Genomic DNA, 27006 nt, shown 5'->3' with positions numbered 1-27006 from the left:
AGACGTTAGGGAAGAGCGCCATTAGAGAATGCTGTTGTGCATGGAAACAAAAGAGGAAAAGTTATATTTTTGTGTGGAAGTTAATATGAGGCAGTTATTGAACTTTCTGTACAATACTCTGGGCTGATTTTGTACTGTTTTAAGTAGGAGTGTAAGTAAATATCAATATTGAATTGTATCATATCACAATATTTTGTTTTGCCATTCTGTGTTGATTTTTTCTTTATTTTTTTAAACAAGGTATGGATTTTTAATTATTTTATTTTGTAAAAAAAATTGGTGTCAGAAGTGGTTAATTTAGTGTTTTGTTTAAACCCTGCTTATTAGGTAGCAGTGTTGTATTTGCTCATCATGTCCCACAGTTCTGATTGGATAAAAAAGTCTTAAATATAATAGTGTGGTTTTAAAACTATGACTTAGGGATGGGCAACATTGTGTAAAAAAAAAAAAAAAAAAAAGTTATTCTTATGACATATGATTGATTCTCGGTTATGATTAAGATTTTTTTGTTTTTATATTACAATTACATTTAGTAGGTTATTTTTATTTGTAAACTGACAACATCATTTAAAGTGATGTGCAAGCTGTTGTTTTCTTTTCACTTAATTGCAACATTTTTTTGGATTTGATATTAAACACGGTGCAAATATAACCTCCTTGTATTTCAGTTATTTACAGATTTCTGACAGAAGCAAATGTCTATATACTTAGATTCCCACTGGCCGCTTTTATATGGAAAAATGTACATCATGTAAATCTTGATTATTCTATTTTGAAAAACACATTAAAACAGTAATTTGAATACTCAAATGAATTTGATTAATTTTCAAGCAGTACTATGATTATATTTTTCTAAGATCTAAGTTAAATAATTACATTATACCATTCCATGTCCTTACAGTATCGCAATATATAACTGTATGTGGAATTGTAATTCCTGTATTGTGATGCATATCATATTCCCATGTTCTTGCCAGTTCACAGCTCTAGTTTAATGTAAAGCTGGACCAATCAGTGTTTTTGTGTTCAGTACCAAGCAGTGATCATTTAGCTCGATTGATCCTTTGCTAATAGAAAAGGAGGGCAGGGCTGACTGCCACAGTAACACTTCCAGGTAAACTTGATAATGCATCATCAAGCAGGGCTTCTGTAATGTTCTGTACATCGTTTCTCGAGATGAAACGTTCAGCTGTCAGTGTAAATTAAAGTTATGTCTCTGTATATTTGAAATGCTAATGTGAAAAATGTTTGTATGTTGCTGTTATTAATTTTAGTTACATTTGCTTTCTGACATTTTACCAAAATACTTATTTATTTAAAAAATATCCAATCATTGTAGATATTTTGTAATAGTGTATAATAAAAGTGCATGAATTGCATTGCTAGTGTTCTATTGCATTGAATTGCTATACTTAGAAAACTCTGTCATTTTTGCAGATCTTGATATTGTCCATTTATTTATTCTTTTTTGTTGTTTTTTTTAGTATAAAGATCCTATTAACATAAATGAGCTGTTATGCTGACTTTGTTTAAAAGCAGTGCTTTTATTTATTTAAGTATTTATTTTTTATTTTAAATACATTTTCTGAATATTCTTAATTTTTAAAAGTTAATTTCTCTTTCAGTGGGTGTTATTGCATTATTATCAGTGTTGGGCACGTTACTTTGAAAAAGTAATTAGTTATAGTTACTCGTTACTTCTCCAAAAAAGTTACTAACGGAGTTACTCCACTATAAAAGTAATTAGTTACCAGTAAAAGTAACTATCGCGTTACTTTTTATTATTCGCCCGTCAAAAAAAGGAAATCAATTATGCATTTACTATTATTATTAGAAAAATAACAAAAAATAACAAACGAAAATAAACCCAAAATGTTGACAAAAATATAATCTAACGAATTTCAAAAAAATAAAACGAAATTCTCCACACAACCAAAGAAAATTACTAAAACTTGTAATACTGAAAAAAGCGGAAAAACGCGTCTGGGGATGAAATTTAACAAACCAAGCCACACTCAAAAGAAATATGTATATATAAAACAAAATAATGGACAAAAACAACAATTTAATGCCCGTTAAAATGGTATTAATATAACAGCTTCACCAAAAGAGAATAGAGCTTAGATCGGGCCCAAAAAATCCGACCCAGCCGGAGCCCGTGCACATTCTGCCCAAGCCCGAACCATAAACTGTCATTATGAGCCCGACCCGATCCGCCCCATAAACTGTCTGTTTTCGGGCTGATTGAATGAGCGAAATATGATCAGAATTATGTTAATTAACACTGTAACATAGAAGCATAGAACTATTATTTAATTTAAATGATTTTTAAGAACAGCTACACACAATGCTGCAAGTCAAACGCGGAGGCGTTCACGTGCGCCCAGAGCTACGTGATTACAGTTTTCATTTTTATTATAGTTTAATTTAATTTTGTTTTTATTTTTTCTGTTCATTTTAGGGTGGGCTTGCTAGCGCGAGCGCTTTACACTAACGGACCACGAGTGCCGCGCGCTCGGCACAACAACTCCCGCTGTACAACTCCGCTGTACAACAGCGCTTATAAATAAATTAAACACAAAAATGAGGGTATTCTATCAGTAATTTCAGTTCGTTTTAGTTAGTTTTATAAACACAAAATACAGTTCGAGATAGTTATGTTTTTCCTTTTAATTACCGTTTTTATTAGATTCAGTTAACACAAATGTTTTTCACTTTCAATTTTCGCTATTTCGTTCGCTTTAGTGAACAATAATAATTGGTTACTTAGCAACATTGTGATTATCACACCAGAGCTTTATATAAAATAAAAATAGGAGCCTGATTTCGGGTCGGTCCTCAGGTCAGGTGGGATTCGGGCAGAGAATCTAAGCTCTAAAATAGAAAGCAGCAGCACCACAAAAACCGGAGCAGCTAAAGAGAGCTTAACGTCCTTAATTCGGAACTTGGGTTGTCCACGGCAATCACTGAATTGATTAGAGCACGCAAATCGTCACAATTGTGCCTCACTTCACCACGCCAAACCACAGGCACAGCGGCCAGAAGCTCAAGTTCACCGGACAGAGGAGGGGTTAACCAGGGCAAAGCGAAAAAAAAAAAAAAAAAGTTCATAGAGGCTAAAGTAACGTGCAGTAACGGGGTGTCGGAAATGGTAACGGCGTTATAGTTACAGTCAGAGTAATTAGTTAGATTACTCGTTACTGAAAAAAAGTAACGGCGTTAGTAACGCCGTTAGTTTTAACGCCGTTACTCCCAACACTGATTATTATGCATCATATCATTATAATCAGTGGCATAAGATGGTCATAAAATAGTGATGATATTGTTTATCACAGTTTATTTCTGTGATAAATGTATATAAAAAATAAACATGTTATTGTGGCAAACCTACTAAACCTGCTAAAAAAGAAACTTTTAATTAACATCAAGAAGAGTTGTGAAGCTAAATTTACTCAACATGTTAGCACACAGCTGCTTAATGATAAACAAGCTATATGAAATATGTATTTATTTAATAACAAAAAAAAAAATACGTAAAAAATCCAGTGTTCTCAAACCTGACACACAGTGTGCGTCTTCCTACAGAACATTTTAACAATAACATGTTATGTGATACTTTTACTCTGCATGCTGTTATTTCTATTGCTCATAAATAGCACAGCAATCATCCCACATGAGCAGGGAATGGAGCTGCGTATTTGTCATTATGTAATGCATGTCTGTCAGGAACATTTTTAACGTAAACATTGCTCTGTCTGGAGCTTTTTTAAGCTGTTATTTTATGCTGCAGTTTTTCTGGCCTGACCCAGATCTCCTCTCATTCCCTCCCCAATTACTTTTCTAGATTCCTGCCTGAACACAAGCTCCTGCTGAGGCAGAGCCAGACTCCACACAGCAGCGGCTCACAGGATTCCCCAGACCTCTCCGAGATAACAAAAGCAAGGTAAATGGCAAAAAAATGATATATAATTATGCAGATAGTATGTAATTATTGCTTTAACCAAATATAGGTTCACTAGAGAGAAGAGCTGCACCAAATAGCCTGAATACCACATTGTGGTTATACTGCTATATTCTGCACTTGAGAAATGCCTCTGCAGTGTATTATTATTATTTTTTTTATTTTAAATATGAACCTGTAAAGAGCCCAAAATTACTGTTCTTTATGTTTTTTTTGTTTTTTTGTAATTAATAATTATATTCCTGTATTGTTTAATTTTTTTAAATAAATATTAGTACCATATTTTTCACACTACAATATAAGGTGCACCGAATTATAAGGCACACTAACAATAAACATCTATTTTTTTTGGTCTATTTCCATACATAAAGTGCACCGGATTATAAGGCACATTATTTTTAAAGTCAAACAAGTGCTGGATGTTAACCTACACAGATTTCCCTCCTGCAAACTGTTCTTTTGTGTGAGTAAAGCGGGTAATGCTAATGCTGCTCCAGCAGCGCTAGCCGAGGTTCTTAGCAGGCTACAGTCCAACATACTTGCCTCTGAACGGTGAAAGAGCTAACTAGCGCTTAGCGCAGTTAGCAGGTAATGCTAATGTTGCTACAGCAGTGCTAGCTGGGGTAAGGAGCTGGCTACAGGCCGATAGTACTCCCTTCTGGACGAAAAAAGAGCTAGCGGTTAGCAGCTAATGCTGATACTGCTCCAGTCTCTTGAATTGTTAGTATTTGTTTTGCTTTTCTTTATTTATGATATTAAAGTGTGTTTTATAATCTAAAAATATAAAAAAAAATAGCAAAAACAAAAGAAATCCGCAAGAGTTATGTCCGCCTAGGTTGTTTTCAGGCAGTGGTGCACCTGAGTTTCCATTGCCAAGATAGCAATATACCAGAAATTTACCTTAACGTACCTCATATCGAGACCACCGCACCCATCGACATAGATAAATTCACAATCACTGTAGCTATTTAAACGTAAGGAAGGCATCAAGGTGTAAAAATACACCACACACCTTGCATAGGGTGTAAGATAGGGCCCTGGGTGGTTTTTGACATGAAATGAAAGCATTTTTTCACCGTGTTCTGTGTACTGTAAAGACATGGCTTCTTCTACTGCAACTGTCTGGTCCACCTTAAATAGAAGGTTTAAATTAATCTTTTTTTCTGATCTTCTTTACTAACTAAGACTTTAGCCTGTTCTGTGTACTGTTAAGACAAGGCTCTAAGCTAAGCTGAAGTCTTTCTCCTACTTAAAGTATCTGGTCCACCTTAAATGACGCAGCAGTAACATTTTGCTGTTGAAACATACACATTAGCTGCATTTCCAAGTGTAGGCTGTGTAAAGGTATGGCTGCATTTCTCAGTCACTACGTCATAGAAGCCTGTTTCAAAGTGAACGACAGCCCACATTCACAGTGATATGGAGGACGCAGCTGATGTATCCTTTGCAGCCCTCGGTTTTCCATGGTTTGGTGTAAATGGCAGGAAACAAAGAAGCAAACGGGTTTTACTCATGAAGTCACCACAAAACTGTGTTAGACTGTTCCAAATGTGTGACCACCATTTACTCTGAAGGACCCTTCAGCCTGAGTTGATGGGTTGAATCAGAACATCGCTAATTTACCTTCAGTCAGTATTGATGATACAATAAAACCTCAGGGGAGAAATAAAGTGCATGAAAAATGTATAACACAGGTTCTTTAATGTGCTGATGTAAAATAGTTAAAGATTAACTTATATGGCCTAAATTAGTTCCATATGGATCTTCTCAGTTGGTCCCAATGCTCATAGCACGCAATTAAAAAAATCTGACAAGAAAGCTCATTTACATATCTGTTACATATTTCATAGTCTTTCTACACAATCAGCAATACCCCTATACCTAATAATGTATTCTTTTAATGTATCAATTAAAACAGCTCCACCGCTTCCACACAAGAACATCAACATGAGCCCCCTGCCAAGAAACAAAGTACAGCAGAGCCACAGCCGTCCCCACAGCAAGAAGATAACATAGAGGACATGGAGCACCAACCAGCAGCCAGCCTGAGTCCTGACCAAGACCCAGAGAAACCACGTCCTCTCCACATAGTCTGGCCACATCGCTGGTAAGTGCATGATTGGTTGGTTCGTTTCAAGGACTGAAATAAAATAGTGAATGATTTTTTTCACACTATAAGGCACACTTAAAATACTTTAATTGTCCCAATAACCATCATGTTTCTTATGTATGAATTCTATCAGTCAGGTTGTAAGGAGCAGTAAAGCAACTCCGCCAAAGTACAGTGTTATAAAGGAGTTTCAGTGAAGTTTCTGCAGCACCCAGGCTGGAGCACTATAAGCATTAGCTGCTAACCGCAGTGCTAGCTCTTTCACCGTTTAGAGATGAGTATATTAGACTGTAGTCTGCGTGTTTACCACGTTAAAACAAGCTACCTGGGACAAATTGCTAGCTGATAGCGCCCCGGCTCACCAGAAAGCTTAGTGTTCCTCAGTGTAGAGCTACACAGTTTTAAACAATAGAGCTATTACACAATAGAGCTATTACAGTTTTGTTTAGTTAGGTGCCGTATAATCCGATGCGCCTTATGTATGAAAATAGACCAGAAAATAGCCATTCATTGATAGTGCGCCTTATAGTCCCTAAAATACGGTAATCAGAGTTCCTTGATTAATGACAGGACTAAACTAAATAAGTTAAACTCAATGGCAATAAAATAAATAATTTTAACTGTATATGCTGTATATACACCTAATCATCACAGTGCAACAAGTCATATATTACAGGAAGATGATAAATCCTGCACCTAACAACACTGGGGTTTATAGATAGGGCCCATTCTCTTCACCTATACTCTATGCTCCCACTGACTCACCTTTAACACCAGGATGACTGAAATTTCAGGATCTCAAGGACATTGCCCTTCCTTCTTCTTAACCATTAGAGAACCAATTTTTTTTATGTATAAATGCAGGACAGACAGGCCAGCGCACCACTTTCCCTCAGCACCCAACTCTTCTGCAGCTTTGACTAAAATGACAATTCAAACAGGTCTTGCCACTCGGGGTCGCCTAAGTAAACAAAACTGTAATTCTTTTTTGTGAACAATATTTTTTTGTTTTGGACTTTCATCCTCAAATTATACATCCCTCATCTCGTTTAGTTTTGTTTTAAACTATATACATAGCCAGGGAAAACACAAATCAATACTTATAGATTATACATCAGTACACATTCGTATTTAGATATAATTTACACTGAACTCTATATGAAGAGGGGGAACAAAACTGTAGTTCTTAAAAATTACAAAGTCAAAAAATTCAAAGTCAAACAAGCGCTAGATGTTAATCTACACAGATTTCTCTCCTGAAAACTGTTTATTTGGGTGAGTAAATCACTTCTATTTACAGTAAGCTTAGATATGCAACACTTAGCCCTAGTAAATGCCACCCAACAGCTCTAAACTGAGAAACCCTGAGTGTTCCGGTAAACCAGGGTACTATCAGCTAGCGGTTTGTCCCACGTTGCTTGTTTTAACATGGTAAACATGCAAACTACAGTCCGATATACTCGCCTCTGAGTGGCCAAAGAGCAAACGCTGCAGTTAGCGACAAATGCTAATACTGCTCCACCCTTGGTGCTCAAGAGAAACTTTACTGAAACTCCTGTATAATGCGGCAAATTAATAATAATGTAATAATGTAAATTATTGACTGTCTTTGTACTTATGTGGTTTATGTGGCAGGGTTGTAACAAAGATTTATTTTGGTAGTTCAATAATCTTTTTTGTCTGTTGTGTTTGGGCACTTTTGGAGACACAGACATGTGTGGTGTAGCTGTGTAAATTAGCCAGTTACCTTTCTCACATTAAGTTTCTGCTCTCATCAGTGTAGTGCAGTTATGCTAATTAACAAATGGTCAATACTGAAATGTTTTATATATATTTGATGGCTGGAGACTCTTCAGGTACTTCTACTTAAAGTATTTTTTTTTCCTAAAGCAAAAACATTCGTAAGCTAAACCTGTTTCACACTAAATGTTCTCAACAGCAATGAATCCAACTGTGTTTGGTCCTGTCAGCGTATCAGAATCCTAGCTGTTGTTTTTAAACAGAGATGGTTTTGGGTTTGCAGAGCCCATCATTACCTCACTTGCTTACTTGTGTCCACTGCTCCCGGCATGGCACACGGAGCTCCGTCAAACAAAGCAGACACGCACGCTCTTATCCCAAAACCATGAGCTTCCACCGGATCCCAACAAAGGCGACCTGAAAGTACCTCAAACAACAATGACAACAACCTGCACTCGGCCAGCCTCATGCAAGCTATTTGCTTTGGTTCATCCGCATTTTGTTTGACAGCAGGGCCAGGGCATGGAAAATGAATAACACGCATGTTTTGGCACAACAGGACCAAACGTGCAGCGAAGGACCATTGGTTCCATTCTGAGCATATAATCTCCGAGTCATCCTGCCCAGCGCACAGCACTTTTTTCCGTTTCACCAAGGTTCTTCTTGAGCTCTGTTGGCAGAAGACACAGCAAATTGCATGTCAGTGAAGGTCAGATGCGTTATTTATGTAAACAGAACGATGGCAGTAAAGCAATGCCAAGCTGCACATAAAACATGCTGTAAGTGGCAGTTAATTCTCACTCATAGTTCATTAAAACAAGAAGAGAGATGTTGGCTTGTTTTGCAGAATTAAGACTGTCCTTTACATTTTGCCACATTTCATTGGTAAACATCAAAACAAATGTAAAACTTTTGAAGACTAAGAATCTGTCAAACTGTCATCTGTAAAGGATGTTATTCAGTTTTGCAGTTAGTTTCTGTTTTAACAGTATTGTGTTAATAGAGAACTGAAGTGAACACCCCTTAGCAACCACTTGAAAGGCCATGGCAATACTGTATGAATAGAGAACTAAAGTGTAACCCCTAAACAACCACCTGGAAGACCATAGCAGTACCACATAAATAGAGAACTAAAGTGGAACCCCTTAGCAACCACCTGGAAGGCTATAGAAGTCTGAACTGCAGAGACAGTTCAAAACTAATAGAAAGCCATAGCAATACAATATAAACATTTCGTTGCACCAGCGACATTTTAATTGTAACACCTTGCTAGCCACCTGGAAAGCCACATTTACACAAAAGAAATGCCCTGCCTGGACCAGGATTAAGAAACACGGCTCCAAACTGTCCTGGAAACCACAGCAACTAAAATGATGGCAATTATCTAGAACCATAGTAATTCCATAGAAATACCCTAGAACTTATTGAGAGCACCTTATCAGCCACATGGAAAACCATGACAGTACCATAGAAACACTCTAAAAATGACTTGAAACCCCTTAGCATCACATAAAACGATATCAACCACAAGGAAAGCCATAGCAATACCATAGAAATACTCTAGAACTCTTTAGGAACTCCTTACCGGTCACTTGGAACTCCATAGCAGTACCATAGAATCACTCCAGAGCTGACTTTCTGAAATTCTTTAGCATCCACCTAGGAAATGATAGCATCCATTTTTAACTGTTGCAATACCATAGAAACACTAAAGATCTCAACTGGAACACCTTACCAGCCACCTGGAAAGCCATAACAGTAACATATAAACACTTTAAACCACTTTAAATGGTTTGTAAATGTGCAGGGCAGGGGGGTACCAGGGCCAGGATTAAGAATCACTGCTCTAAACTTGACTTGTAAGTCACCTAGACATCCATAGCAACCAACTATCTAGCCAATGCACATACTATATATCATAGCAATCAGTAGTCTGGGACTAACATGTTAGATTAAATTCATTGTTTGATCTGCAAGCAAATTTTATTGTAAAAATGGCATTAAAATGTTTGATGCCAATTCCTCGTTTCTGCACCTATGGCACAGCACACAGCCCTCAGCCTGTAAGGGTTAAAGGAGCGAAGCATGTTGAAATGTCTCATCTAACCCGTGACAATGGTAGAATCCGGTGCCATTGAGTTTTGTTCACGGGTCGAGGAGGGGAGGGATGAGAAAATATTTTATTGCCCGCAGGACTGCTCTGTGGTTTCTTGTTGAAGCTTAAATATCTTCCACTCCCCGTATTTAAGACCTCCTCTTGGCATGAATGGAAACCAAGCAGCGGTGTATCTCTGCCTCATCTCCCACAGGCTGGAGAGAAAGGGAGGGGAGAGAAAAGGCCGCTGCTCCAGCCACATTTTTCTCCCATGACTCTGCACTCATCTCTTGGCGGGGACAATATGTTTCCTGACCGAAAAAAAAGGCCAGAAACGCTCGTAAATCAGATTAACGGCCGAAAAGACCACCGGTGCTGAAGTTTCGACGCTGGCACCGGGATTTGGCAGTGTTTGTTTGCGCTGCGCCTCTTGTCATTCACCTACTCTTGTATCGGTGACAAAAGCGGCCCATTTCATAATCTCCTCAAAACTGAGCAAAACGCAGATGGATTAGCACCGGCAACATCGGCTCTTCATAACCGCTGGCTTCGGGCCAAGTTAAATTAGGTTTTACACAGGGCGAGAGCAACTGGTTAAAAAAGGAGAGAGAGAGAGATGTGGGGGAAAAAAAAAAAAGAAGAGGGAGGGTGGGCTCGGATTATCTCTGCGATTTGAGCTGCTGACAGTGTGTCCCATTTCACCAACACCCCCCCTCTCGTCCATTTTCACAAGCATCCTCTTTTTTTCTGGTCTTCATCACTGGTTGCAGATTGTTAATCTGTTTGTGGCCTGGATAGGCGTTCATCCACCGGATTACAGGACCGTCTTATTGCAGGCGCTGACCGCTGACCGGGACGGATTGGGTCAGAGATCCCTCCCGGAGGGGCAGCTGTTTGCAGGTGCTGATGCGATGAGTGAGTCCGTGGCTCACTATTGGTGGAACGAAAGGGGGAGAAAAGAAGGGGCTGGGTTGGGGAGGGGTGAGCACATTTCGAACGAAAGCACTGTAAAAGAGCTCAGGCTGAAATCTTGTTTCTGAAAAGTCTACATTCACTTTAGAAGAGCAGATTTTTTTTTCTTTTTCTAAAATAAAATAGTGCTGTTTGGAATGCAGTTGGCGCTACACCATTTAAATCCATTGATAAAAAAAACAAACAAAAAAAAAACAGTGGTGCACCAAGAATAAATCGTTACACATGAGTGTTTTGAGACAATATGTTTTAGTGATTACAGTATTGTAGAGTGAAAGGATAAGTTTATTGGCAAAAACTACACAGTGTATAGGAGGTTATAGTGCCCTGTTGGACTCCTCCAGCCTGGATACAAGATACGATTTAGTTGGGAATGGAGGCACATGGGTTTTGTATGGTATCCTGCTGCACATTTGCCCACAGATGTTTCAGCTGGGCCTGTAGATCCTGTTCTATACTCGTAGGTTCTGAAGCTGGCATGCCAGTTGGTCTCATAGGCAGAATGTCTTTGAATGTGTTGTAGAGGCATCTCATCTAGCAGTCAACGATCTCTCACCAAGAGGTGCACTACCCAAAAGAAGGCTCCAAGAGCCTTTTAATAGGGCATTGCTAAATTAAATTAATTTAACTAGTAACAGCAGCACATGGTAAGGTCTGGGATACACTATACTGTACACTGACATGCCACGTCTTTGGATAGCATTAAATAAATCATGAAGTCATGAAGTTTACTTCAGGGGACCGCATGGGAACCCCCACCCCCATGCATGTGTAAGTTGTGAAGTGTTATCTTGTAAGTAACCTTGAACATTGGCCAGTGTGCTCATGTCAAGGCAACTATGTGCATTATGGGAGTTGATGTGAGGTCTGATAATGGGTGCTGATGGATGGTACGTTCCATTTCTAGACTTGTGTAGACATTTAACATTCCTTGAGCCATTACAGAACAGTATCACCTGTCCCAGTAGTTTGTCATAGAAGGCATTACTACCCACAGTGGACAGTGCAGTGGGTGGTAAAGATCATGATCATTAGTTTCTGACACTTTTCCCAACTTTCAGGTCCATGGCTCCTGGTCAGTGATGATGAATACCTCAAAACTCTTTGATTGTGTGCAAAATGAAGGATAGCCTGTTTTTGCATGATATTGGTTATAAGATGAGTACCTCAACAAAAAGTACAGCATCTCTCTGCTGTGTTTGGGTCTGTTTGGCTTCAAACCTGTCATAGTTCTTATGCTAACTCCTGTCCACCATCAAAATTGTTTTTAATGGTCATTTAAGCATTGGATCTGGACCTTGGGCCGATTGAAGTAGGTTGCTTGGTTTGAGTTCAGCTTTCTTTAACATCACAGTAGATGGTTGGAAATGTGTATGTGCTATCTTAGGGGATGTAATGGCAACAGGATACAAAGTGAGATAAGAAAAGCATGTGAAGAAGGGAGCATAGAGGATCTACATCTATAACATTGCGATCGTAGCCCCAGATTTGAATTGTTTTCACCCCCAAGCATGTCAAATTGGTCACTAAAGCCAATCAAACACTGTCTAAACATGCTCTGTAGGTCTAGACATTCATCATGGCTGCTTGGGAGCACCGCATTGTGACTGTGGCTTCTTTCAGCAGGACAATGCATCTTGCCACACTGCACACACTGTTAAGGTAATGGTTTGAGAAATATGACTACTCAAAGACTCAAGATGTTGCTCTGGCATCCAAATTCTCTAGATCTTGATCTAATAGTACTGGATGTACGGGGGATGTACTGGAACAACAAATCAGATCCATGACTGTTTTACCTCAGTTCTTTTAGGACTTTAAGCCTGAACTTTATTGGTCTTTAATGGTCTTGGACTGGATCAATATTAACATTAAAAAAAAAAAAAATAGGTTGTTTGGACTTAGAAACCAATTTATAGGAAACTGAACATGAATAGTTTTAAAAAATAGTAGAAATAGAATCTGGCTCCCCTTCAAGTTAACTGGTCATTTCTATATCTACTGTAACTGTAGATTAATCTGTTACACTTATTTTGTTTTGCTATGTAATACAGCATTTCACACATACCATCTTCAATCGTTTTTTAAATTTCCATGGTGTAATTCTTTCCTGTTTTGGCACCGAAAGCTGGTTAAACAGGGAGTTTGTTTGTATTGTTTGGCCTTAATTCATTCAGATTAGTCAATAAATATTTTTTCTATAGGAAATAAGCATGAACAATATTACACAATAGTAGAAATAGAACCAGTGTTGTCTCAAAATCTAGCTCTCCTTCAAGTTCATGTGCATTACACTGTAGTATGGGCACAATAGAATATTACACTGGTGATTTCTATATCTACTGTAACTGTAGATTATTTTGTCACGCTTATTTTATTTTTTTGCTATGTAATACAGCATTTCACAGATACCATCTTTAAAAGTTTTGTAGAGTCCACGCTGTAATTCTTTGCTCTTTTGGCACAGAAAGCAGGTTAAACAGGGAGTTTGTTTGGTTTGTTTGGCCTTAATAAATTTATATTAGTCAAAAATAATCATTATTATTATTAAGATGGCTTGATTACTAATGTAATCGACCTTACACTCTATTTTCTTTCTATTATTACTCTTTCAACAAACATTTAAATACATTAAACTATTTATGTTTATATATTTATGTATTTATGTTTGGTAATTACACAGTCCTCACTCATTCCCTCCCGTTCCCTTCTTTTCCCTTAATTTTCCTTTCCTTTCCGAAATCCTCACATATTTGTGCATAACTCATTACTTTCTTTTTCCTTTTTTCCCCTCTCAGCCTGAGCTGTGAGCACTAATCAGCGAGTAAAAGAGACTCGGGCAGTGACGCATCATCGCACCAGGCTGGCACCGCTCCGGCCCGCTCCCCTGGCAGCACCCTCTGCATCCTTCTGCTTCCAGCCAAAACGCTGCCACTGAGACTGCCATTCCCGAGCGAGTGCTCATCGAAGGGTGCGACGGTGCCGGTTAGTCAGAGCGGCAGTTGAGGAACGCTGAGGTTACCAGTGCTAGAGAGCGCCTTCCCAAAACTGTGGTTGCAAATATTTGGAAATGCTTTGCGTTCTCTAATTACGATAAATTAATGTGAATGAGGTAATTAGTAATTAATGAATATGCTAATTTTATTAATAAAGCAAATACATTCAAATTAACCACATTAAACAATATCCAGTGCAAGATAACTACGTTAAAAAAGAAGGAATATCCTGCTTTTTTAAGCACAAGCAAAACATAAAACACGTTTTCTTATATTATTCATTTTCACACGCACTCCTATGGTCTCATTAACGCTGCTCATTAAATTTGCGCTGTGCATTCCGCTCCCCTCGCCAGCCTCGTGCGGAAATGTGATGCGTACGGACGTAGTCTGTTTTGTCTCCCTCCGAGAAGCATTCTCCCCTCCCCTCAGAGGAGTTTTTCTGACTGGCCCTAATCAATCCCCAGATAACCCAGGCCTGGGCTTTCAAGTGTCCCATTAATTACCACTTTTCACTTCCTCTTGATTTCAATCCTTTAACGTTCATGCGTTTTTTTTTCCCCCTCTCTCTTTGCAGTAAATAGAGCTAGAGATTTCTTAAAAAATGCACCTCATGGGTGCGACTTAAAGGGGAATATTTAATCATAGCTGTCTAAATGAGAGGATGATATTCTTTTAAGTGGTAAAGGATGGCTGCTAATGAGGGTCCCGGTAGAATGAGCGTTTCTTGATTTGTTTTATTTGGTTTCTGTCTTGTTGCACTGTGGGGTCAGCGGGTGACAAATCAAGCGAAGGCTGTTTTGATGAAAATGGATAACCGTGGTTTCTTTTGTCTGTTGGAATACAAACAACACTGATGGTCGTAGAGGTCACTGAGTTACATAATGTCATAACACAATGTAATCTGTCCACAGTAGGTGTATCTTAATTTTATTTAAATCCTTAAATTTCTAAAAATTGGAAAAAAGCAAATGAACACACTGACTGGAAAGAGCTTTAATTGTATTGGTATTGCTTGATGGCAGTATTCTCTTTTTTTCTTGTGTCCTGCCACACTGCACACACTGTTTAAGGACTCAACAAGTAGACTTCACGGTTTTGGTGTATCCTCCAAATACTCCAAATTTCAGATCTGACCAATAATCTCTGGGGTGTCTCTGAAACAACAACACATCTAAACCGCAATGGCTCCACCTTTTCTTTTAATTAATGTAGCACTTCTGTCTGTTGGAATACAAACAGCCCAGGTGGTCGCAAGTGTCATTGAGTAACATATTGTCTGTAATTTTAATTATTTTTGTCTTTACGTTACTAAAAATTGGCCAAAAGCAAATGAACACACAGACATGCCCTTTAATGGTATTGGTATTCCTAGATGTCAGTATTCTCTTTTTTCCGCTGTCCTGCCACACTGCACACACTGTTTAAGAAACCTTTTGAGGAACATGAAGAGTTAGTGATTTTGGTGTATCCTCCAGATTCTCTAAATCTCAAAATTGACCAAGCATCTTTGGGGTGTCCCTGAAACAGCAAATCTAAACCTCAATGGCTCCACCTTTTCTTTTAATGAACGTACCACTTCTTTCTGTTGGAATAATGCAAACAACCTTGATGGTCACAGGGGTCATTGAGTTATATAAGGTCTAGAATCTGTCCACAGTATGTGCAGCATCATTTTGTAGACTCTGTTCCTTGTCTTTATATTACTAAAAATTTGTTGCAATACAAACCCCCATGATGGTGGCAAAGGACATTGATCTATTACATAGAGTCCATATTTAGTATAGTAATATAATAGTATAGTTTATTTAATCATTTTTAAATAAACACAGTCCTCTATACCTTTAAAATAATAGTTTCTAAATGAGGAACACATAGAAAAAACACAGTTTTTTATCGTAGATCCTTTGTAACCTATTTTTTGCGCGGCATTGTTTTATATAAGTGTATCCTTCTTGTGCAGAGCAAAGTTTAAGTGTTTTTTATTAGTCAAAGTTGCTCTACTCTACACCTCTATACTAGAAAAACTCCAGGTATGCGAATACTTGACACTAATTAGCTTTTTTGAGGTCGAAAGTACAAAGCCTATTTTTTTTTCCCCACTAGCCTTGTGAGGTTTGTATGGTTGTTCTTAATGAACTCACAAATCTATTCTATATTTTCTAGCATTAAGTTGCCTTCCTTAGTTTTGCACTGTATCTTATGAGCGATATTCACTTCTGTAGCACCAATTAGTACAGTGCAAACTGCATGCCTTAATCATCACACACTTGCCTGAAGCTGCTTTGTTGCATAACCTTTAATGGACTTATTTTTTGTTTTTGTTTCTGACACTGTATGACTCACTGTATGCCATTATACAAAATGGACAAAAGTACATTAAACATTAAAAACTGTAGTAGCAGCCATGTTTAACCTGAATTTCAGTCTGAATTGTTTAAACTTTTTATTTGTAAATCAGTGTTTTTTAAACTTTGGGCTTGGAGATGCTCCTGCTCTGCATATTTCAGTGGTTTCCTCCTCTAAGAAGACCCAACTCAGAATGAGTTTGTTAATAATCTGATTACCGTATTTTTTGCCCTATAAGGTGGACTTAAAATCCTTTATTTTTCCCAAAAATCGTCAGTACACCTTATGTATTAATTTTATCAGTCAGGTTATAAGGAGAAGTAACGTCACTCCACTGAAGTACAGCTTAATACAGGAGTTTCAATTTAGTTGTCCAGCAACAAGGCTGGAGCAGCATTAGCATTAGCCGCTAACTGCTCTTTCGCCGCTGAAAGGTGAGTATTATCGGCTTGTAGCCTGCTGCTGACCCTGGCTAGCACTGCTGGAGCAGCATAAACGTTAGCCACTAACCAGGCTAGCTCTGTAGCCTGTGTGTTTTGCATGTTAAAACAAGCTACATGGGACTAACTGCTAACTAATATCACTCTGGCTTACTGGAACACTGAGGTGTAGTGCTGTTGGGCGGCTGTTGGAATACTAATGCTCCAGCCTTAGTGCTGGAGAAATTTGGGAATTTAAGCTTACTGTAAATAAACGGAAGCGCTTTACTCACCCAAATAAACAATTTTTAGGAGAGAAATCTCTGTGGTTTTAAAAGAAAGTCTTTGTTTATGACAGGTTTGTTTACTTAGCTTAGCTTTGCTTAACTTAGTTAGCTGAATAAGAATTAGAAGTTCCTTATAGTGTCTCTTAAAATATGCATTATATTCCGGTGCTCCTTATGTATGAAAATAGACCAGAAAATAGACGTTCATTATAATCCAGTGTGCCTTATAGTGCGAAAAATATAAATATATGAACATATTTAGTATTTTCATCAAAGCATGTTGAGCTAAACAATGGCAATGTATAAATAGAAATGTGTTTAAAATGTTGTGGTTGGATGGCCTTATGTGACTCAGAGGAAGCTAATGCTAACCTTCATCCTCTTAGAACTTGTATATGTACTATAATAGGGGGAGTCCTAGATAGTGGGTGAGAATTGGAAATGACTAAACACTTTTTTAAAGTACTGGAGTAAGTAGAGCACTGTAAGTAGCACTAAACCAAGTGAGGGCAAGTTAAAACACTAGGTTTGTTAATATAGAAACTACAGTGACATCAAAAGCCTCATATTTTGGGATGCCCCCTCCAATCATTCAGCACCATCAGAGCCAGTGTGGGGTCTCTTAGCGTATGTAACAGAACTGACAGTTGGTTACTGTGTTTCTTTTGAGATATCCAATGATGTTGCATTAGTTGCTGTGGAGCTTCATGTTACTAAACTGTAAAGGAAATCAGGGGAAACATGGTTTCAAAAGCAGTAGAGCTGCTGTTAGTACTGCTGAACCAATAGTGAAAGAAAATGAGAGCACCAGGTTTACTAATATCAACTGAAATCACATCAGTAGCATCTAATTTGTCAGACTGTGAATATTTAGAAGTGGGCACTTATCTAAATATTCTGTTATCTGCAACCCAAATAAAAAAAATAATTGGAATGTTATGTAAAATTAAAACTAAATGCAATGATTTAAAAATCAAACAAACAAATAAAGCATATTAAATAGGCAAAGAAGCAAAAAATGGCTGATTCACCCATCTACAAACAATTGTCTAAAAATAAAAGTCAATTTTAATGTCTTTAAGCAAGACAATGCTAAACCATATCCTGCATCCTTTACAACAGCATAATGAAATCGGTTTTATTTTTTCCTACCATTTTACATTTTTTTTTTTTTTTTAATGCTGACAGGTGATAAAAAAAATCCTAATTACATGCTCTGCGTGTAGTTAATTTAATATTAAATGCATTAAATCACATTGACTATCAAAGTATTTAAACTCTACAGTTCAGTTCAATTTTAGCTGAGGAGGGAATTAATGTATGAATAAATAACAGTGCAGTGTTTTCCCTGAAAATCTTACAGCACTTTATGCTTCACCCTGCTGACAACTTTTATGGAGATGCGGATTTCATTTTCCAGCAGGACTTGGCACACAGCCCAAAAGAAAGTTTCACATTTTAAACTGAATTACTGAAATACAGTAACTTTTCAATGATATTTTATATCTATTTTTTGAGATGCACTAGTATGTTCAACACATTGTTTCAACATATTTTATGTGCTATGTGTTCTACTGTGACTTAAATGTGCATCTGTGAGATTTGGTCATTGCATTCAGTTTTTTTTATTTACATTTCGTTACATTTTACGCAGCTTCCCAACTTTTTACTTTTTTGGAATTGAGGTGGTACTTAAAAAAGCATTATAAGCATTCCGTTTTTTTTTTTTTTTTTTTTTTTTTTACAATATCTTGATTTAAAGTTAACTAATTTTGGTTCCTACACTAATTCTCTGAAGTAAACCCAATTAACTTGACTAATTTACCTCTTGATATACTCACAAAAAACACATATTTTGACATTTTCTGATCTGTGACAGGGTTTGTACGATCATGAAGTACCCTTGAAAAGTCTTGTAATTTGAAAATAGCTATTTTTAGGCCTGAGTAAGTTTTGGCAAAATAAAAATACTCGAAGTTTTGGAAAAGTCATGGACGTTTGCTCTGCAAATCTTTGTGTTTCCGGTTATTGATGGAGAAAATCTATTTTGAACTAACAAATTTGTGAGCACAGAGTTAATTCAGTAATTTAGCCCTACACAATGGAGCTCTCAGGATCTGACACACATTTTATTATATAAAAATTGTTTGTCAACATTTTTATCAAATTCATTTTAGACCTACTATAATAAATTTTGATTGAAATTGTATAGTTTTAGTTGATTTTGGATTTTATTGTCCATGTCTGCACTGATGATTTAAAAAGCGTATGGTCATGAACATTTGCCTTAAAGGCATGGAAAAGTCTTGAAAAAAACATGCAAATTTATTGGTTAAAAAGAGGCAACATCCTCATATTGCCCATAGAGTAGTACTTTCTGTAGTACTTGGTGCTTTAGTTCTAAGTGTTTATAACTCAATCTTAACACGATCTGTTGGACCATTAGTGCCATTATGTGACTGCAGTGAGTGTGTGGGTTTGCTGCTGGGTGATCTCGGATTTGTGTGTGTGTGAGTGTGTGTGCCCTCTCTCAGCTCTCAAAAGTGTCAGTCGAGCATTGAGCCCCTGCAATCCCTGCATAACATAACTGACATATTAATTAACCCTCTGCTAGGTTGTCAGCGGGGAATAAGGCGTCGTGCCGTCCCGGAGAACGTTTTTATTTACGGGACTGACAGGCCGGGTAATAGGCATCCCCGCGGTTTGCCGTGTCACCTCACCGCAGGTCAGCCGGTCTTAGACCGGAGGAGGCAACAAGTCACATCCACATTGTAGAGGGAATCAAAGAGGCTGCGAAATTAATGAGGGAATCAGCGCCGAGCCACGGGGGAACGTGGCGGCATAAAAGAGACGGAAATGAGGATAAATAAGCTCTCCACTAATACCTCATCTAAAGCAGATTCGGCCCAAGTGGGAGGTGTCTTTTGTCAAGGCGCTTCTGGCCCCGCCGGTAATCGCCTTCGACCTTCAACAAACCTCACTTTCAGCGAGGAGAACCCGCTCCTGTTCCGCTGCGTTTTTTCGAAAGAGGAAATGAGCTGTGAAATGAAAATGCGGCGAAACGAGCGGACGTTTGGCAGCGGTCGTCTTTCGGTGTGGCTAGAGAATTTTTTGGGCCTAGCTGAAGTGTGGACGCCACTGTGCTCGGATGGGCCTTTTAGCTCAGTGCTGGAAGTATGTCAGGCTACCCGTCAGGCTGAAGAGTTATTTCCACCTCTTGTGTCTCTTCTGTTATTGTACCCAAATAGTTTGACTTAGCTGAATTCATTTATCTAAAACACACTTTTCCAGGAACCCTGCTCTTTGTCTAGGTGTTCTCTGGCAAACTTTATTCTTGCCCTGATGTTTTTTTTTTCCTTATTATTTTCTTTTGTGTGAGGAAACTCTCGTGAAAATCAGATTTGTTTGGTTTCTTCGTGATGGCTAACAAGGCTGTACTTTGACATCAGCTGTGATGAGGTACAGGTGCATCTCAAAAAAATAGAATATCATTGAACTCATGTATTGTATACAGTACAGGCCATAAATTTGGACACATCTTCTCTTTTTCAATGCGTTTTCTTTATTTTCATGACTATTTACATTGTAGATTCTCACTGAAGCATCAAAACTATGAATGAACACATTTTACTTAACAGAAAAGGGTGAAATAACTAAAATATATATATATTCTAGTTTCTTCAAAATAGCCACCCTTTGCTCTGATTACTGCTTTACACACTCTTGGCATCATTCTCTCAATGAGCTTCAAGAGGTGGTCCCCTGAAATGGTGGAATTTTCCAACAGTCTTGAAGGAAGGAGTTCCCAGAAGTGTTTATAGCACTTGTTGCCCCTTTGCCTTCTTCACTCTGTGGTCCAGCTCACCCCAAACCATCTGGATTGGGTTCAGGTCCGGTGACTGTGGAGGCCAGGTCATTTTTTGTTCAGTACATAAAACTCCACGTGTTCATTCATAGTTCTGATGCCTTCAGTGAGAATCTACAATGTAAATAGTCGTGAAAATAAAGAAAACACATTAAATGAGAAGATGTGTCCAAACTTTTGGCCTGTACTGTAGATGTATTACACACAGAGCGATCTATTTTAAGTGTTTATTTATTTTATTGTTAATGATTATGGCTTTACAGCCAATGAAAACCTAAGATCAGTGTCTCAGAAAATGAGAATATTATATAAGACCAACTGGTATTTTTGGCAGTACAGGCAGTGTGTCAAGTCCTGCTGGAAAATAAAATCCACATCTTCTTAAAAGTTGTCAGCAGGTTTTCACTCTGTTAAAACAGGCTACATGGGGCGAACCACTAGCTAATATTGCTCTGGCTTACCGGAACACTCAATGTTCCTCAGTGTTTCCCAGCGCTGTCTGGTGGCATTTACTAGCACCATCCACAGCTAGTGGTAGCAGTTAGCTGCTAATGCTAATGCTGCTGCACCCAGCCTTAGTGAAAATCTGAAAATCTAAGCTTACTGTAAATAAACAGAAGCACTTTATTCACCCAAATAAACCATTTTAAGGAGTAAAATCTTTACTTATCTTAGCTTTACTTAACTTAGTTATCCCTCCACCACCACCCAGTGAAAACAGTAGAAAACATGACACCTCTGTTCCTTACTAGTGTGTATGAAAATAGACCAGAAAATAGACATTCATTGATAGTCTGCCTTATATTGCAAAAAAAAGGTAAATGTGGCTAATTAGAAGAATCTGAAGTATAAAATATATTCAGCTTTGTCTTTAAAATATATTACATTTATGATATAAAAAAACACATTGTACTACTGTATGTTTAGGCATTTTCATCATTACTTTAATTTATTCAGTGGTGGAAAAAAAGTGGTAAAATCAATGAAAACCTGCAAAAAAATGAATTCAGCCCTCAGCCAAATGTTAAATTTTGTTCATTTTTGCTTTCAGACAAAAATTGTTATTTTAATGCAGTCCTAGTTGCTTCAGCACTGTTGTTAATGTGCAGCACATAATGTGTGCTCTATGTACATGTTTTGTAAAGGTGCCTTCTGCCATTATTAGAACTTCTTCTTTTTCTTCTATGTTCCTACCTTTAGTTGAATATTTCAGGGTGTACTCTCTGTGAGATTCTCATATTCTGTTTCTTTTTTTGTGTGTGTGTGTGTTTGAAGGGAACATGACAAAGACCCTCAGCTGTTCTTCCAGACCTTGCTGAAGCTGCGCGAGCAGGAGCTGAACTTTGAAGTGTCTGTCCTTGGGGAAGCATTTACCGATGTTCCAGGTACACCTTGGCCTGTGGAGACGAGATGCGGAACTACGCAGATGTATATTTAATGCCACGTCGAGCATATTGTATTAAAACTTCAACATGAATCAGTTCAAGTAGGTCACACCCAGCCGTGCTAATGAAGTGCCAGACGTAGGTTTTTTTAGACGTATTTTAGATACATATACGCATAGGCTGAAACCACACACAACTTCTCTTCTGGTTAGGCTTGGTAGTAAAAACTTTTCTCAGTAATTCTTCAGTAACTTCAGCTACATACTTAAATAGAAGAACCATACTAGGTTTCACGAAGAACCATGTTGGCAGTAAAGATCTGTGAGCATGAAGAACTGTTTGACGGTCTACAGAACCTTAGTTTCTTTGATGCCACAGACAGGAGTGGTATGCTTGCAGTAAAATTTAGGAGTAGCTTTAATAATTAAAGTTAAACCAACAAACCAACAAATCACAGACCAAAAAAGGAATAAACAATAGATAAAAAAGAAGGGTCAAAACCTGATCAAAAAACATTAAAGAGACTTATTAAAAGGGCAAGACAAAATCAGAGACAATAGCCAAAAAATATATAAACACAAAAATAATGATTGGTATGCAGCTGAAATACAGGGGCAATACATCGCAACAAGCTAGACAAACAGACTGGTACAGGGGTTGGACAATGAAACTGAAACACCTGGCTTTAGACCACAATAATTTATTGTCTCAACGGACATTTCTGGTGGAAACAGGAGAGTTGAGGTGCACATTGAATTCTGCCGTGATTTTGGCAGCCCTGATTTTATGTTTTTTGGACACAATCCGAGTTAGCACCCGAACATCCCTTTCAGACAGCTTCCTCTTACTGCGTCCACAGTTAATCCTGTTGGATGTGGTTCGTCCTTCTTGGTGGTATGCTGACATTACCCTGGATACCGTGGCGCTTGATACACCACAAAGACTTGCTGTCTTGGTTACAGATGCGCCAGCAAGACGTGCATCAACAATTTGTCCTCTTTTGCACTCTGGTAGGTCACCCATAATGTCGTGTGCATTGCAATATTATGAGCAAAACTGTGCTCTTACTCTGCTAATTGAACCTTCACACTCTGCTCTTACTGGTGCAATGTTCAATTAATGAAGATTGGCCACCAGGCTGCTCCAGTTTAGCCATGAGACCCCCCACACTAAAATGACTGGTGTTTCAGTTTCATTGTCCAACCCTTGTATATATACACATGAAAAAAAAAAACAAATAGGAGTCAGAACAAAGGTGAAGCTGATCTAACAATCAGGTGCTGATTGGCTGGCTGTGACACATGACTGAGCGGTGCATTCTGGGAGTTAGAATTTGTGTACAAGTCACTGCAAATCTGCTACACAATAATACATGTTGCAAGTTTTAAGTACAAGTTGGAGAACCTTTACTTGTCTTTGTTTAATGTGTACTGGCCTCGTGAACCAGTGCTCATCATACATGCTAGAAATCCCAGGCTAAAAGGAGGTTAGCAAGAAAGTAGCATTTTTATAGAAGCTCTTTACTGAAGGATGTATGTTAAAGCTGTGACATACAGGCTAAGAAATATATTTACTGTACCAAGAGTGTAAAACAAACCAGAATATGTTTTATATATTAGATTCTTCAAATTAGGCACCTCTTGCTTAGATAGAGAAATATTTGCTATCTTGGCTGGATTTTTTCCAGCTTTATGAGGTAGAGTCACCTAGAATTCAGGCTTTTAGTTAACAGCTGTGCTGAATTTATCAAGAGTTGATTACTTGAATGTCTTGCCTCTTAATGTGTGTTTAAGAGCATCGGTTTTGTTGGTATACAGTGAATAGCCCTATTTGAGTAAATTTCTAATCCATATTATGGCAAGAACTACTCAACTAAAGACAGGAAAAAATACTTTTAAGGAATTTTAAAAGTAAACTTTAAGAAAAGTGTCCTCAAGTGCAATAAAGTTATGATGAAACTGGCTCTCATCAGAACAGGACAGAACAGTTACCAGCCTCAGAAACCACAAGTTAACAGCACCCCAGATAAGAGCCACCTAATTGCTTCACACAGTATTATGGAACCAACAGTAGTTCCAACATCTACATCATCCCTCAAAGAAGCAACTGAAGCACCTTTTTCTGACTGTATAGTAACTAATTTGTTAAATACACAACTTCAGAGATCAGAGATCATCCATTAGTGATGTATGACTAACGCTCAGCCACTTTTCATTGGTGAAATACACTTCCATTAGCGGATGATTATGCTTTAATATCTTTTGGACAGACTTGGGTAATTTACAGTGCTGCCTTAACTTAATTTATACACACACAAACACACACTGAGCTGCATTGGCAAAGAGAAGCAAACAGGCTCACAATCTCTTATATTGAGATCAACACTTTTATAGGAGCGTAAGCAGCTATGAGGGGGTGAGGGTGGGGGTGGGGGCAGGCATAAATGTTGCTCATATTTCGAAACGATGTTTTACGATTGCTCGGAAGGCAATCACGCTGAAACTCTTTTAATCCATTTTGATTTTGCTAATAGGATCACTATTGATTATTTTTGCCCTTTCCGTTTTTATACGTCCGAAGTTATGATGGCCTCGTGTTTTTCATTTCCCAAACCGACTGCAGGCCTCCGAAGTGGAAACTTGCCTCTCTCCGCTAATTGCTCCTCCACCAATGTCGTCGGTCTCACGCTCGTTTTCTGTCCCCGTCCTTTGTAGACATCTTCGCCGAGGCCAAAGAACAGTTGGTCAGCCACATCCGGCACTGGGGTTTCATGCACAGTAAGGAGGACTACCTCAGGGTCCTGTGCCAAGCAGATGTCGTCGTTTCTACGGCCAAGCACGAGTTCTTCGGCGTGGCAATGTAAGTCAACTGCGCCACCTGCTAATGAAGAACGTTTACTCCAAATGGAGCGTTCCCGCAGTGAGTCTCTAGCAGAGTGTGCCTTGGCATGATCCGGATATCATTATCTCATCACATACTTTCTTACTGTACTCTTTACATGGTCATTATGATTTCCTACAAGACTGAAAAACACCTAAAATATTCTGGTTTACAGTTGTGGTCAAAAGTTTACATACACTTGTAAAAAAACATAATGTTATGGCTGTCTTGAGTTTTCAATAAGTTCTACAACTCTTATTTTTCTGTGATAGAGTGATCGGAACACATACATGTTTGTCACAAAAAACAGTCATAAAATTTGGTTCTTTCATAAATTTATTATGGGTCTGCTGAAAATGTCACCAAATCTGCTGGGTCAAAAATATACATACAGCAACAAAATTTGTCAATTTTGGTGATGTAGCGAGTTGTGTCAATCAAATTAGCTTCATGTCATGGCCTCTTCACTTCTTGTAAGTGATTCTGATTGACTACAGCTGTTGACTTCTCATGAGCCCATTTAAATAGGGCTCATTTGACCCAGTGATTAGACTCAGCTACAAAAGCTACAATGGGAAAGTCAAAGGAACTCAGTGTGGATCTGAAAAAGCGAATTATTGACTTGAACAAGTCAGGGAAGTCACTTGGAGCCAATTCAAAGCAGCTACAGGTCCCAAGAGCAACTGTGCAGACAATTATACGCAAGTATAAAGTGCATGGAACAGTTGTGTCACTGCCACGATCAGGAAGAAAACGCAAGCTATCACATGCTGCCGAGAGGAGATTGGTCAGGATGGTCAAGAGTCAACCAAGAATCACCAAGAAGCAGGTCTGCAAGGATTTGGAAGCTGATGGAACACAGGTGTCAGTCTCCACAGTCAAGCGTGTTTTACATCGCCATGGACTGAGAGGCTGCCGTGCAAGAAAGAAGCCCTTGCTCCAGAAAAGGCACCTTAAGACTCGGCTGAAGTTTGCTGCTGATCACATGGACAAAGATAAAACCTTCTGGAGGAAAGTTCTCTGGTCAGACGAAACAAAAATTGAGCTGTTTGGCCACAACACCCAGCAATATGTTTGGAGGAGAAAAGGTGAGGCCTTTAATCCCAGGAACACCATGCCTACTGTCAAGCATGGTGGTGGTAGTATTATGCTCTGGGGATGTTTTGCTGCCAGTGGAACTGGTTCTTTGCAGAAAGTAAATGGGATAATGAAGAAGGAGGATTACCTCCAAATTCTGCAGGAAAACTTAAAACCATCAGCCCGAAGGTTGGGTCTTGGGCGCAGTTGGGTGTTCCAACAAGACAATGACCCAAAACACACATCAAAAGTGGTAAAGGAATGGCTAAACCAGGCTAGAATTAAGGTTTTAGAATGGCCTTCCCAAAGTCCTGACTTAAACCCCATTGAGAACATGTGGACAGTGCTAAAGAAACGGGTTCATGCAAGAAAACCATCACATTTAGCTGAACTGCACCAATTCTGTCAAGAAGAGTGGTCAAACATTCGACCTGAAGCTTGCCAGGAGCTTGTGGATGGCTACCAAAAGCGCCTAGTTGCCGTGAAAATGGCCAAGGGACATGTAACCATATACTAATGTTGCTGTATGTATATTTTTGACCCAGCAGATTTGGTGACATTTTCAGCAGACCCATAATAAATTTATGAAAGAACCAAATTTTATGACTGTTTTTTGTGACAAACATGTATGTGTTCCGATCACTCTATCACAGAAAAATAAGAGTTGTAGAACTTATTGAAAACTCAAGACAGCCATAACATTATGTTTTTTTACAAGTGTATGTAAACTTTTGACCACAACTGTATGTTTATACTGCATGGAAAAGTGGTCCAAATCAGATTTTCTTTGACAGTAGCAAACCCAAAATTTGTCTTATACAGTACCAGTAAATATTTTGGACACATCTCTTCTCATTCAACGCACTCATT

The 27006-nt window shown here is 38.3% G+C and overlaps 1 protein-coding gene across 4 annotated transcripts in view; it reads left to right on the top strand.

Annotated features, from left to right (window-relative positions):
• The window catches only part of gtdc1 (glycosyltransferase-like domain containing 1), a 101770-nt gene that overhangs the window by 63729 nt on the left and 11035 nt on the right, over positions 1 to 27006 (top strand). For 3 of the 4 annotated variants that reach the window (XM_007250584.4, XM_007250585.4, XM_007250586.4), the window contains exons 5-8: positions 3845 to 3943; positions 5880 to 6068; positions 22070 to 22179; positions 24894 to 25038. In XM_007250584.4, the coding sequence (XP_007250646.3) occupies positions 3845 to 3943; positions 5880 to 6068; positions 22070 to 22179; positions 24894 to 25038 (543 nt within the window). The remainder of the gene's footprint in view (positions 1 to 3844; positions 3944 to 5879; positions 6069 to 22069; positions 22180 to 24893; positions 25039 to 27006) is intronic. The other variant, XM_049485047.1, reaches the window with a different exon arrangement.

This window comes from Astyanax mexicanus, chromosome 11 (assembly GCF_023375975.1).
Source record: "Astyanax mexicanus isolate ESR-SI-001 chromosome 11, AstMex3_surface, whole genome shotgun sequence".
NCBI lineage: Eukaryota > Metazoa > Chordata > Actinopteri > Characiformes > Acestrorhamphidae > Astyanax > Astyanax mexicanus.
Note: the sequence above shows the minus strand (reverse complement) of the source record. Positions and strands in the feature narration are given on the sequence as shown.